Below are 12701 nucleotides of genomic sequence, written 5' to 3'. Positions count from 1 at the left end.
GGGGGGGTGGGGGTCCGCGCTTGGAAAGGATTGTTCAGCCAAAAGTATATTCTTTGCAAAATCCACGAGATGGGAGAACGTGCGATGTGAGGGACTAGGAGAGGAGGTCTGTGAAAAAATCTGATGTCCTTGCCTGTTGCAGAAATATAAATATAGCACAAGCCTAAAGAAAATTATTGGGGGGGGGGGGCGCGGAACTCCTTCCACTCCTCCCCTAGGGAAATGAAGGGGACGTGTGCCCCCCACCCCAAGCCGCTTAGGAATTAAGGTGGGGGGGGGGGGGGTTGAGGCCTGCTAGGAAGCTGCAGAAATGCCTGAGTCGAAACTCTTCAAGGTTTTTAGCTTCCCCACAAAAAATGGCCTCACACACCTTGAACAAACTCAAGGTTTCTCCCCGATCGATTTTCCCCCCTTTAACTTCTCCAAGAAACATCCCCCGGCCCACCCTAGCCCCAGCGTATTTTTTTTACAAGCTGTAAACCACCCATTACAAGATCTTCGTCAATCTTCCCTCCCTGCCCCCAACATCCGGAGTCGGGGGTGGAAAGGCCAGTAATGGGTTTCTTCCACTGCAGACACCATGGACCCCCCTGAACACAGCTTCTCAGAGCCCTTGGGCTGCCCCCCTCCCCAGAGAAGAGCGCTTTCCTACCTTTGTTTTTTGGGGACCGAGTGTTCAATCTCTAGGCGTTTTCCTTGCAGTTCTACTTTCCCTAAAGATTAAAAAAATGAAAAATATATATGAGAGCTTGAACAGGGGTGGGGGGCGGGGGAGGAAGGAGAAAGACATGGGGGGACGCAGGAGTTCCTGGGATCGGAGACCTTCCTGGGAATCCAGGCAGTGGGTTCCGAGCCGGGCGCGAACGGTGGCCCGGAGAACGGTGGCGTCTGTAAATTTCACGATGGCTTTCTGAATTTGTGTTTTGTTCTGTTATCTCCCCGCGGCTAGTGGAGTCGTGGGGCGCTCTGGGAGCCCGGTTGGGGAGAGCGAGGGCGTCTGTGCGAGCGGGCGGGCTGCCCACAAGGCTTCCAGACGTGGGAAGAAGGGGCCGAGCAAGGACGCCCGTTTCTCCCAAAGTGTGTTTTGGGGAGGGGGGGTGCAGAATGAAACTTTATTTTCCCGTCGAGTCCAGGAGGAGGGCTTCAGGCGGCGGAACGGTCACCTGTCGAGCCGGTGGGGGCGGGGGGGTAGGGGGAGGCCCGGGGGAGCGCAGCGGGCCCGCAGGGAGGGTCCCTGGCGGCGGTGGCGCGCGTCTCCCGGCCCAGCCTCGCGTCTCGGGAAGCAGCATGGCGACCCGCCGCCGCCGCGCCACCGCTCACGCCCCGCGTTCAAATCAAAATGGCTCAAGCCCCAAGGCCCCGGGCGGGAGGCAGGATCCCGGTTCTCGGGTCCCGCTCGAAGGCTACAGTCCCCGAGGAAACCCCGGAGATCGAGAACGGAGCAGGGGCCCCTTCCCCGCCAGGAAAGGCCTAGGGCGGAGGAAGGGGCGCTGGAGCGCGGGGGTGGGGGGAGCGCGCCCGGCGCGGGTAGGGAGGGGCCGGCGGAGAAATAACGCCCAGGCTGGGTGGCCTCAGTGGCGCCCCCCCCCCATCCTGCCACGGGAGGCTCCCGCCCCGTCGGCGGGGGGTCTGGGGGACCACCTCACCAAACCCGCCCGGGGCTGGCAGGGGTGAGGGAACCCCGAAGATTCCCACCCGAGGGTGGCGATGGAGGGGCGTCGAGGGTGGAGGGTGGGTCCCGAGGCCAAGGGCGCAGGCCGTGGGGCGAGCGGAGTTGGCGGGCAAGGAGAAAGGGGCGCAGGTCTCCGTGGCCCGGGGGTCCTGCCGCGGTTTCCCGGGGAGGCGGGCGCGCTCTTACCCGAGAAAGTTTCGATGGCCTTCATCGCCCAGTGCTCGTCGGGGCAGTCCACGAAGGCGTAGCCGGACTTGACCAGGAACTGGCCGCTGTAGGAGATCTTGTGCTCCGCGAACACTTTCTCCAGGTCGGCGGGGGTCACGCTCTCGTTGAGGTTGCCGATGTACAGCTTGTTCATGGTGCCGGCTCCGGGCGGGACGCGGTCCCCAGCAAGGCCGAGCGGCGGGCGGGCGGGCGGGCGGCGAGCCTCCTAGGCCGAGCGGCGGGCGGGCGGGCGGCGGCCGGCGGCGGCGGCCGCAAACTTTCTTTGCACCCACCCCGCGGGGTGTGCGGAGCGCGGGGCGCGGAGGGCGGCCGGAGGGCGCGCAGAGGTCGCGGGGGGCGCCGAGAGGCTCGGGAGCGGGGCCCGCGGCGCGCTGGGAGGCGGACGGCGCGGCGACTCCTTCCCTGCGGTCCGAATCCCCTCCGAGCGGGCTGGTGTGTCACGTTTCTCCGCGGCCGCCCTGGCGCCGCCTCTAAATAAAATCGACTAGAAAAAAAAAAAAAAAATGGAGCGAGGAGGGAAAAAAAAAAAGAGGCGAAGCCACGTGGTGAAAGCCCCCACCCACCCGCAGGGGAAGACCCCCGACGCCTCTGGGCCCTTCCACCCGCCGGCCCCGTCCAGCCCACCAACCTCCCGCCCGGGGAGATCGGGGCGGCGGGAGGGGGCACCCCGCTCACCCCCAGGCCACGGGGCGGGTGGGGCAGCGTCCCCGAAGCTCCCCTCGCCCCCTCCTCCTGGGCAAGAATCTGGCCCCGAGGGAGGCGCCCCGCCCCCCCTCCCCCTCCCCGGGCCCTGGCTGGGGGAGGGCGGTCGGCCCAGCAGCGCCCACCTCTTTATATGTAAAATGTACGTTTATTTTTTATTCGGGGTGGGGGGTGGGGGCAGGCTGCCCACCCTACCTAGGGTGGCTGCTAGCGACTGACAGGCGGGGGACGGCGGAGACAAAGAAGCCGAGGACTCTGGGGTCTTCAGGAGGGGGTCGCGCGAGCTGGTGATTTAGAAAAGAAAGGCGCCTTTCCCGGGGTTTTTGGGTGGGAGGGGGGTCCTCGGCCTTCCTGGCCCCAGTCCTAGGAGACGCCCTCGCCTCCGGGAATCCGGGACCGAGGGGCCTGCGAGCGCGGGGCCAGCCGGCTGGGAACGGGGGGTCGCGGTTGGGAACGGGGGATCCTTAGGAAATCAGGTCTCGGGATTCCCACGGGAGAAGGGGTGGCTCACTCCCGGGGTTCGGCTGTGGAACGAGAAGGTCTTGGGGTCCTGGGAGAACGCGCGGCTCCGGCCCAAGATGACCCCACGGAAGAGGGAGGGGTGAAGAGGAGGACGGAGAGCGGGAGCCGGAGCCGACCCGGGCGCACCGCAGGGGGAGGTCTCGGGGAGGGAGTGACCGGGTGCCGAGCCGAATCGCCCCCCCTCCTCCCGCCCCGACGCGGGGACCGACAGGTGGAGTCCCCGCCGCCGGCTCCACCGGGGACAGCGACGGCCGCTTTCCCCGCTCGGAGTTGGGGTCGCGGAACTTTGTTTGGGGTGCAGGGCTGGGATCCGGGCGGGAAGGCGGGAGAGGGGCCGAGCTCGAAGCCCCGCCCCCGTCCCCAGGTCAGACCCGCGGGGGGAGGGGGTAATTTCCGCTCGGCGACGGGGAAGCAGGGGCGGGAGCTCGGAGGAGGGGGCGGCGGCCCGCCCCCCGCCCCCCGCCCGCTCCTTGGGAGGGGAAGCGGACCCGCCCTGGTCCCTTTCCTCGCCTTTGACCAACTCGTTCCGGATCCTCTGGCCCCGAATCCGAGGGACGGACCCGACTGGGCCAGGGGCGACACGTGGGCGGGCGCACCCCGTTTCGGCGTTGGGGGAGGGGGCAGTCGCCGCGCCTTTCGGAGTCTCGGAGACGCGGCGGAGAGCGGGACGCGCCCCCGGGATCCCGGGCCGGGAGTTGGCGGCGGCGGCGGGGGCTCGGGCGGCGCCGGGGGGTGGCGGAGCGCGGCTCGGGGGCCCTGCGGAGCCCCCTGACCGGGAAGCAGGGAGTGAACCCCCAGCGCTGCCAGCCGCCCCTGGAGCGGAGCGGAAGCCGGGGTTTTGCGGGAGGGACAGATGGTCCTGTCGGGGGCACGCGTGCGGTGCGGGCAGGTGAGGAAGGGGGTCAGTCTCCCTTTCCCGGTCCCCGACCCCATTGTCTCAGTCGCCTGCGGCCCAGGCCGACTCCGCAACACGTGTTGGCTGCACCGAGATGAATGCCTTGGGGTTTTTTCTGATTATTTTTTGTTTGCAGAGCCAGTGAGCTGACTCCGACTTGTGCGCACCGCGCTTCTGCCAGACGATTTTATCCCTTTCAAAGTCGGGACTTACAGACGCGCCGCACCTCGGTGCCCCCTCCGGGTTTTGCGCTGAAAATAAATGGGGCTCGGCGTGGGGGCGGGGAGGGCTTCCGACTCGATTTCTCTGTCTCCACCACCTTCAAAACCCACCGTCCAGATTCGCGTTTTGTTCAGGCTAGCCACGTGTTTGTCGCGTATTTGTCTTTGCGATTTTTTTTTTCTTTCCACGGGGCAACAAATTAAAACACTACCAGCTATTAGTCGCTGAGTGGGAAAAAGACTTCTATCCAAGGAGCTGGGCGACATGTGTATCCCACCCCCCACCCCCTCTCACCCTCCCCCTGTTTCTGACTATTTAACTCTTGACCATAAACATAATTTTAAAAACAACGAGCTGGAATCGGTGCCTGCCACATAGTAGGTATTCAATAAACATTTTTAATGAAAAACGAACTAATACAAACTGCAGAGCAAAGAGACTCCAAAGGATAAAGAGTCCAGGAGAAGAAAAAAAAATCATCTTGGCCAGAAGTTGTGGGTCTGCTGCCTGGGGACTTCGCCTGGTGTGTTGTGCGTGTACTTGTGAAAGGGCTACAGTAGTCTCAGAAAGGCCTTTCCCCCAATAGGACCCCTTCCAAGGGGGCTCCTGTTATATTGGGGAACAAGAAAGAGGGTACTAGGCAGGGCATTCCACTCCCAGAAAGTGCTATTTTCCTTCATTTAATTTAAATCTTAAGGCATTAATAGACGCACCTCTCAGGTTTTCTCCCTGGGGGGACATAGCCACTACTCAGCTTCTTTATTCCTAAAACCAAAGCAAGTTACACCCCACAAAAATCTCCCTCCAGACCTCAAAACGCCTGTAAAATGCAGTCCACCCTTTCCCATCCTAGCTTAAAAGGAAAACAAAAATTTTTAAAGTGATAATTCCATTCACTTTTAGGTGGTGGGTTTTTTTTTTTTTCCATTTGAAAAAATACATGTCTCAATGTTAGCTGAAATCAGTTTTTAAAATGACAGTAGAAAAGAAAATACGAGTTCTTAAAATTAAAATTTTACCAAGCATTGCTAAATTGAAACTGATTCATTTTTTTTTTAAAATCAGCTGTTTCACTGAATTCTAATCCTCCCACCCCACCCCCCTTCACCAGGATCTTCTGTGTATAGTGAGAGGCTGCAAGAACAGAGAGGAGACAGCTGGGGTTAGAGGCAGACCCTTTTTAGCCCCCAAATCAGTTTTGCCTCAGTGACCTGGCTATTTTAGGCTGGGGTTGGGGATATTGAGTGATGTTGATTGGTGCTTCATCTCTCCCCTCTGAGGGAGCCCAGCACTAAAATTAACCTGAGAGAAGGGTTATTTCTTGTCAAACTCACATTCCTAGGTGAGGGATAAAAATGGGCAGACTTGGGACTCCATAATTTATCATCCTCCCTTTCTTTGGCTTGATTTTAATATTAAAGACAACTATTTTTTTTTTCTACACAGCTTCTTTGGACAAGATTAATATGCAGTTCAGAGTTAAATTTAGTTTGTGAGAGTTAGCTGCAGGATAAATTATTTTCTTTAATAATAATTTATACAATTTAAGAGCATTCTTATCAATTTTTAAATCATGATTATATTTGTTCTCTTTCATTTTTCCTGGAGAAATGTTTGGAACACTTACCAGAATTCAATTTTCCTCTGAATTCAGAAACACTGAAACTTGACTCCATTTTAAAGATGGGATTCTGATCCATTTTCCTAGTGTGAACATAAATATTCATGCAGAGAGGAAAAAAATTAAGAGAATTAAACAACTCTTTAAACATTGGAAATATAAAGTGGAAAAAAAAAACAATTACACCATTGTCATGCAAAATTAATTTTGTTTCTAAAATGTATCTAAAATTTGTTCATTTGGACTAATTTTGTATTTTGTCATCTTATTTTTATATTTTAATTTTTCACTGGCTATTGTACCGTAAGCATTTTTCTCATGCTGCCTCAAAATTTTCATAATTATCATTTCCAGTGAACATGTAGCATTTAGCACAGTAGATGGAACTTAATCATTAATTGTTCTTTTTAGATATTTAAAGTTACATCAAAAATTCTTACTTTTGTAACTAGTGCTGAATAGATTTTGAGGAGCGTATAACTTTTCCTCTTATGTTAGCTTCTTTGGGTAAATCCCAAAGAATATATATTGCATTTCAAATCTAACATTTATCAATGACTTTCTGTTTTTAAAGGTTAGCCTGTTTTACAAAAGAAAGGACAAAAAAAGTGGAAAGCTGTTAGAAGGGAAAGACCTTAAAGGAGAATTTTTTTCTATTTATTTTCTAATGAATCAATCGATTTTGAAATGAAATTATGGTTTCTATAAAGTATAAAAAAGGAAAAAAATCACATTTCCTGACATGGTTGCTCTGACTTCAAAGTTTCTGGAGGAATTTGGTTTTTGTTTGCTTGGTTTCCATTTATTTTGTTGTTGTTTGCTTGTTGTTTTTTTTCATTGTTACTGCCTTGGGTTATTTTGTTTCTTCCTGCAACTTGAAGTTTTAGTGTGGTTCTTGTAAATGACTATAAACTTTGAAAAACTGTAAAATAGTCCCAGTTAAAAGTACATGCAGCATTTTCTCCTGTCAAATAAATAAGGATAATTATGTGCTTAAGATAACTCATAAAATATAAGAAAACTGTAAGCAGAAAAGGAAAATATCCTCCTTCAAAGTATCATTCAAGTGTTCAGTGTTGAAAATCTTAAAAAGAAATGAGTTTATTCCAGAAAAAAAAAAAAAAAACTCAAAGAGAAAAAAGAATTTTAAAAACAATCATTTGTTTTTCTATGCGTCACACAGAGTAGGTGACAAAATTCAGTGTTTTAGTTTTGGCTTAGATTTGCAATTTAGGAACTTTTAAGTAAGGAAGGAAGTAGTTTATTAACTTAGAAAAAATGGATATTTTCAAATTCATTTTGTTAGTAAATTCAACTGCATCACACTAGCCTCTATTGACACATGTAAAATAAATGGTCAATAACATTCCTCACATTACTGTTTTATTGCCTTTTGCATTTTTTTTCACTCCAAAATTATTTGCTTAAAAGATAATGAACAACTGGGAACATCTGAGATCTTGCTCCCAGCACATAACCTCAGTTTGGCTCAAATAGATTCATAAAAATATAATAAAAAGATAATGCAATTTTGCTTAATCCCAATTTTGCACAAAATGCAAAATAGGTCACTAGTTCATGAGGGAGGAATTGTACAATTCAAGAAAAGAGAAGGAAATAAATGTTATTTTTCAAAATAAAACAAATTGCAAAAAGCAACAAAAGAGAATTCATACCTAGTGTTACAGTGAAAATAACATAATATTGTTCTTGAAATCTACATATCTTCAAAGTATTTAAATGAATTTAATTCAAAATGAATCAATTACAACATAGAGGTAATTATAAACTTCATGGAGGTATCTTGATTTTTACTACATACATCTATGCTTTTTAAGACAAATAATTTTCCTAGCTGGAAAGCAAATTATTTTTGTTTGCATATTTAAAGTTTTACTCCTGACTATAAGTTTAATTGGTTTTACTCCTGTTTCTAGTTAGGATTTTTTTTTTTTTCAGGAGCTGTCTCAAATATTTCAAAGTGCCTAAAAGGAGATGCTGCTATGGTTTTTTAAGTTTAAAAAATTAATACATATAATATTTTACTAAGATTTCATCACTAAACTAGTCATTAGAAACAGTTTAATCTCTTTGTAAAATAAACCACTTTTATAAAGAAAAGGGACCCAGCCTAATAGTATGCTATTTAAAAAAAAAAAAAAAAAAGGTTGTTTGACTAAACTAAGATACAGTTCTAAAAATGATTTCTAATTTTCATGGGTTGATAATTAAGAAAGAGTTTTGGTCCACCCACCTCTCCCATAAAGACCCTTACATTTTTAAGAATTATTAGCACAACTTTCATGCTCTAACCTGAAAGTATTTGGTCAGCAGTCATATGATAAATTAGTGAACACGTTTTTATAGTTTTCATTTTTAAAATGTGTTTATAAACTGTGTAGGAAACAAATATTAGAGTTATTTCTAAATTGCACTGAAAGGAGGTTCATGAGCTCCCTATCTTCCTCTTCCTCCCTGCCCCTCCTCCAGCCCCTCCCCTTTCTCTCCCTCCCCTCTCCTTTTGTTCCTCCATTTTTCTTCCTACTCCCGACACTGTCCATTCCTTTCCTCCCCCCCTTTACCTTTACGCTTTTTTCAATTTTTCTTTTTTCTTTGTCACTTCTCTTCCCCCTTTTATTATTCTTGGGCTCCTCTGCCCCTCAACCCATCTCTTCCCTTTTTTTAATCAATATACCTATCAAACTTGCTTTTTCTTCACGCCTTTCCTTTTCCTTCTGCCTCTCCCATTATCACAACTTGTTATCAATCAAACTTATCTGTGGCGAAGTGAAAGGATTCAGAGATGCTGGAATTATTTTATTCACCAAAATGTTCTCATTTTGCATTTTTTGAGAGCCCCAGGTTGATTCAGACCCCAGAGCTCCTCCACCCTGTCCCCTCACTCCGTGTTTATTGGCTGAATATTCACTAGACAATTTTACTTTTGTGTATTATTTTTCTATATCATATGTTGCTTATAACTAATTTTGTTATCAGCATTTTATGTATCAAATCCTCAAGGTCAAATCAACTTGGGGAGTCCAACACAATGCTGACACCTCTCCAAAAATATATATTAAATAAGTGCCGTGGTACTATCTGAGAAGACATGGCCATTGTGATCAGATAAAATGATGTGTTTAGCCTATTGAGTGCTTTTTCTTTCCTTGCTTCCTTCCTTTTTTCTTTTTCTTTCTTTATTTATACACTTTTATAAATATAATACTCCACAACCATCAGATAGAATACAGGTAAATTCGGTAATTCAAAAGGCTGACTTGTCTACATCAAGAATAGCAACCAACAAACAAGTGCTGGTGAGGATGTGGAGAAGAGGGGACCCTTGTGCATTGATTGTGGGATTGCAAATTGGTGCTGCCACTATGGAAAACAGTACAGAGGTTCCTCAAAAAGTTATGAATAGAACTACCATGTGACCCAGCAGCTTCACTTGTGGGTATCCATCTGAAAACAAAAATAATTTGAAAAGATATATGCAGCCCCATGTTAACTGCAGCATGCTTTACAACAGCCAAGATATTAAAGCAATCTAGGTGTCCACCAACAGATGAATGCATAAGAAAACTGTGGCACGTATACAATGGAATATTACCAGCAATAAAGAACGAAATTTTGTCATTTACGACGCTTCAACCAAGTGAGCTACCCGGCCAGGGCTGTCAGACATTTTATTCAGCCTTAAAAAGGAATGAAATTCTGATACTTGCTATGACATAGATGAATTTTGAAAACATTATGCAAGCGAAATAAGCCAAGCACAAAAGGGCAGATATTTAATTCCACTTATATGAGATACTAGAATAGTCAAATTCATAAGGACAGAGAGTAGAACAGAGGTTACCAGGGGTTGGCAGGAGGAGATAAGGTGGGGAGTTAGTGTTAGGGTTTCAACTTGACGGGATAAGAAAGTTCTTCAGATGGATAGTGTCACAACAGTGTAAATATACTTACTGTCGCTAAATTTTACACTTAAAAATTGTTAACATTGTAAATTGTGTTATGCATATTTTACCATGATTTCAAAAAGTAAAAAAAAAAAAACCTTTCAATATCTCAAAAGTAATAAACACATGTTAATTATCACTGTCAAGAAAAAACACACAACCATATAAATGCTTAAAAACAGGGGACTCTTCCGGTAACTTTTAACACAGGCGCTTGGTAAAATATGACGTAGCCATGAAAATTGTATTCAAAGGGGTTTAGAAAAACTTGGAGTTTTTTTTTTAAAAAAAAAAAAAGACAAAAGAACTTGGAGGAAATTTACAAAAAGGACACATCGCAAACTTGAGTGTTTGTGCACATATAGTTCATATGATTGGAACTACCTTTTAAAAAGAACTACATGTGCATAAAAGACTAGAAATGACCTTACAGAAACTCCTGTACATGAATACCAAGAAAGGTGTACAAGCATATTCAAAGCGGCACTGTTTATAATACAAAACCTATAGCCCTGGCCAGGCAGCTCAGTTGGTTAGAGCATTGACCCAAATACCAAGCTTGAGGGTTCGATCTCCAGTCAGGGCACATACAAGAATCAACCAACAAATGCATCAGTAAGTGGAACGACACACTGATGTTTGTCTAAAGTCAATAATTTTTTTAAAAATTTTCAATCCTCACCCAATATTATGTTTTTATTGAGTTTTAGAAAGAGAGAGGAAGGGAGAGAGAGAAACATCAATGTGAAAAACATTGATCAGCTGCCTCCCTCACACGCCCCAATTGAACCTGCAACCTGGCTGTGTGCCTTGCCTGGGAATCGAATCAGCCACCTTTCGGTGTATGGGACGACACTCCAACTAACCAAGCCACACTGGCCAGGGCTTTTTAATCTTTAAAAAAGAAAGAAAATGATAAATAAAATTTCAGAATGTGGTTAATTCTGTAAAGTAGCACAGGGCACTTCGAAGGTATTAGGGATGGATGTTCTAGTTCTGAATCTGAGTGGTGGATACACAAGTATTTGTTGTATTATTCTTTTTTAAAAAATATATTTCTTTATTGACTTAAGAGAGGAAGGGAGAGGGAGGAAGAGATAGAAACATCAATGATGACAGAGTCATTGATTGGCTGCCTTCTGCACGCCACCCACTGGGGACCAAGCCCGCAGCGCGGGCATGTGCCCTTGGCCAGAATCAAACCCGGGACCTTTCAGTCCGCAGGCCGACGCTCTATCCACTGCGCCAAACTGGCTAGGTTGTTGTATTATTCTTGAAACTTTACATGTACAACTTAATTATCTTTGTTAAGTATGAATATTTTATAATAAAATTAATTGAATTAAGTCTGGGAAAACTGTTAACAGTAACAGTTTTGAGAATATAGGTACATTTCTGTTTCTCTCCCCTTCCTCTCTATTTTCCCTCTCCTTATCTATTCCCCTCTCTCTTGACTCTGCTATATTTGCCAAGATTTCTAGACTGTCTATTATATTTTTATAACAAATGAATCATCGCAGGATACCTTTACAAGCTAATGGGGAATAGCTCTGGATCATCCGCTGTCCCGAGATTTGATGCAGCCAGAAATTCTTCCATTAGCAACCAGGGTTGAGAGTTAACTGCAACGCACCCTGATCAATCACGGATGTGGCCTGACTTTAGCTAAAGGACTGATTAATTATACATGTGTTCCTAACACACTGGGATGGGATGGGATGTGCTGAAACTTGGGACCAGCATGGTAAACAGTAGGAAGCGAGTGCTTAGATTCACACCTTCCCAGGTTGTCCTGGATCTTGCAGACACATTCCTCCTTTGAACTCCCATGTTTGAGTCATTTTCGTTTTCTTTTGCATTCTCGGGTACCCTCTAAGAGTGAAGCCCATTTCCCCTTCATCAGTCTGGGAGTCTAGCTAGCTGTGGAATCGTCTTCCAACACATTGGAAAATACAGGGCAAGATCCATGTTGCTTTCTGGATCCTGTCCTGTGAGTGGTTTCCGTTATTATTTTTTTTTTTTATCAGCGAAGATTTCCTTTATTATTTCTCCATGAGGCCAATGTTTTGAAAAATGTTGTCTATCAAAAAATTCCGTTGTCAAGTAATAACAAATTGTTCTTGTATTGAGTAGCTAAGCAGAGCTCCTGCTCTGAACAAGTGGCAAGAAGTTATGCTGGTCCCACCCACCAAAAGCAGAGGGATTGGAATTTGCCCAAGCAGCCTTGCCTGGAGCAAAAGGTCTGATTTGTGTTAGATGTGCAAACCGGTTGAAAATAGCTCATGGATACCATGGAACCCATTAGCCTTCCTGCCTTTCCTCTTAGAGCCCTGGGATTCTAAGAGTTTGAAAAACATTACTCAAGTGCTCTTTTGGGCAGCACATATACTAAAATTGGAATGATACAGAGAAGATTAGCATGACCACTGCACAAGGATGACATACTAATTAGAGAAGCGTTCCCTATTGACAGCGATGTAATGTACAACATAGGAAATATAGACAATAATATTGTGCCCTGGTCAGGCGGCCCAGTTGGTTAGAGCATCATCCGGGATACACCAAGGTTGTGGGTTCCATCGCTGGTCAGGGCACATACAAGAATCAAGCAATGAATGCATAAATAAGTGGAACGACAAATCCATGTTTCTTCCTCTCATTCTCCCTTCCTCTCTCCCTCTAAAACAGCGGTTCTCAACCCCTTTGGCGGTCGAACGACCCTTTCACAGGGGTCGCCTAAGACCATCCTGCATATCAGATATTTACATGACGATTCATAACAGTAGCAGCATTACAGTTATGAAGTAGCAACAAAAATAATTTTATGGTTGGGTCGCAACATGAGGAACTGTATTTGAAGGGCCAGAAGGTTGA

The 12701-nt window shown here is 46.8% G+C and overlaps 1 protein-coding gene and 1 non-coding gene across 3 annotated transcripts in view; one reads left to right on the top strand and one right to left on the bottom strand.

Moving 5' to 3' along the window:
• IGF2BP1 (insulin like growth factor 2 mRNA binding protein 1) overlaps window positions 1–2033 on the bottom strand; it is a 38227-nt gene extending 36194 nt beyond the window's left edge. For both annotated transcript variants that reach the window (XM_036341616.1, XM_036341617.1), the window contains exons 1-2: window positions 1859–2033; window positions 653–713 (exon numbers count right to left, since the gene is read on the bottom strand). In XM_036341616.1, the coding sequence (XP_036197509.1) occupies window positions 653–713; window positions 1859–2033 (236 nt within the window). The remainder of the gene's footprint in view (window positions 1–652; window positions 714–1858) is intronic.
• Window positions 2034–12191: 10158 nt separating this feature from the next.
• On the top strand, window positions 12192–12298 carry LOC118672618. The gene has a single exon (XR_004973159.1). It is a non-coding gene; the product is annotated as a U6 spliceosomal RNA (small nuclear RNA).
• Window positions 12299–12701: the final 403 nt, after the last annotated feature.

Source organism: Myotis myotis, unplaced genomic scaffold, assembly GCF_014108235.1.
Source record: "Myotis myotis isolate mMyoMyo1 unplaced genomic scaffold, mMyoMyo1.p scaffold_m19_p_17, whole genome shotgun sequence".
NCBI classification, from domain to species: Eukaryota; Metazoa; Chordata; class Mammalia; order Chiroptera; family Vespertilionidae; genus Myotis; species Myotis myotis.
The sequence above is the reverse complement of the archived record's forward strand: the minus strand, read 5'-3'. Positions and strand labels throughout refer to the sequence as shown.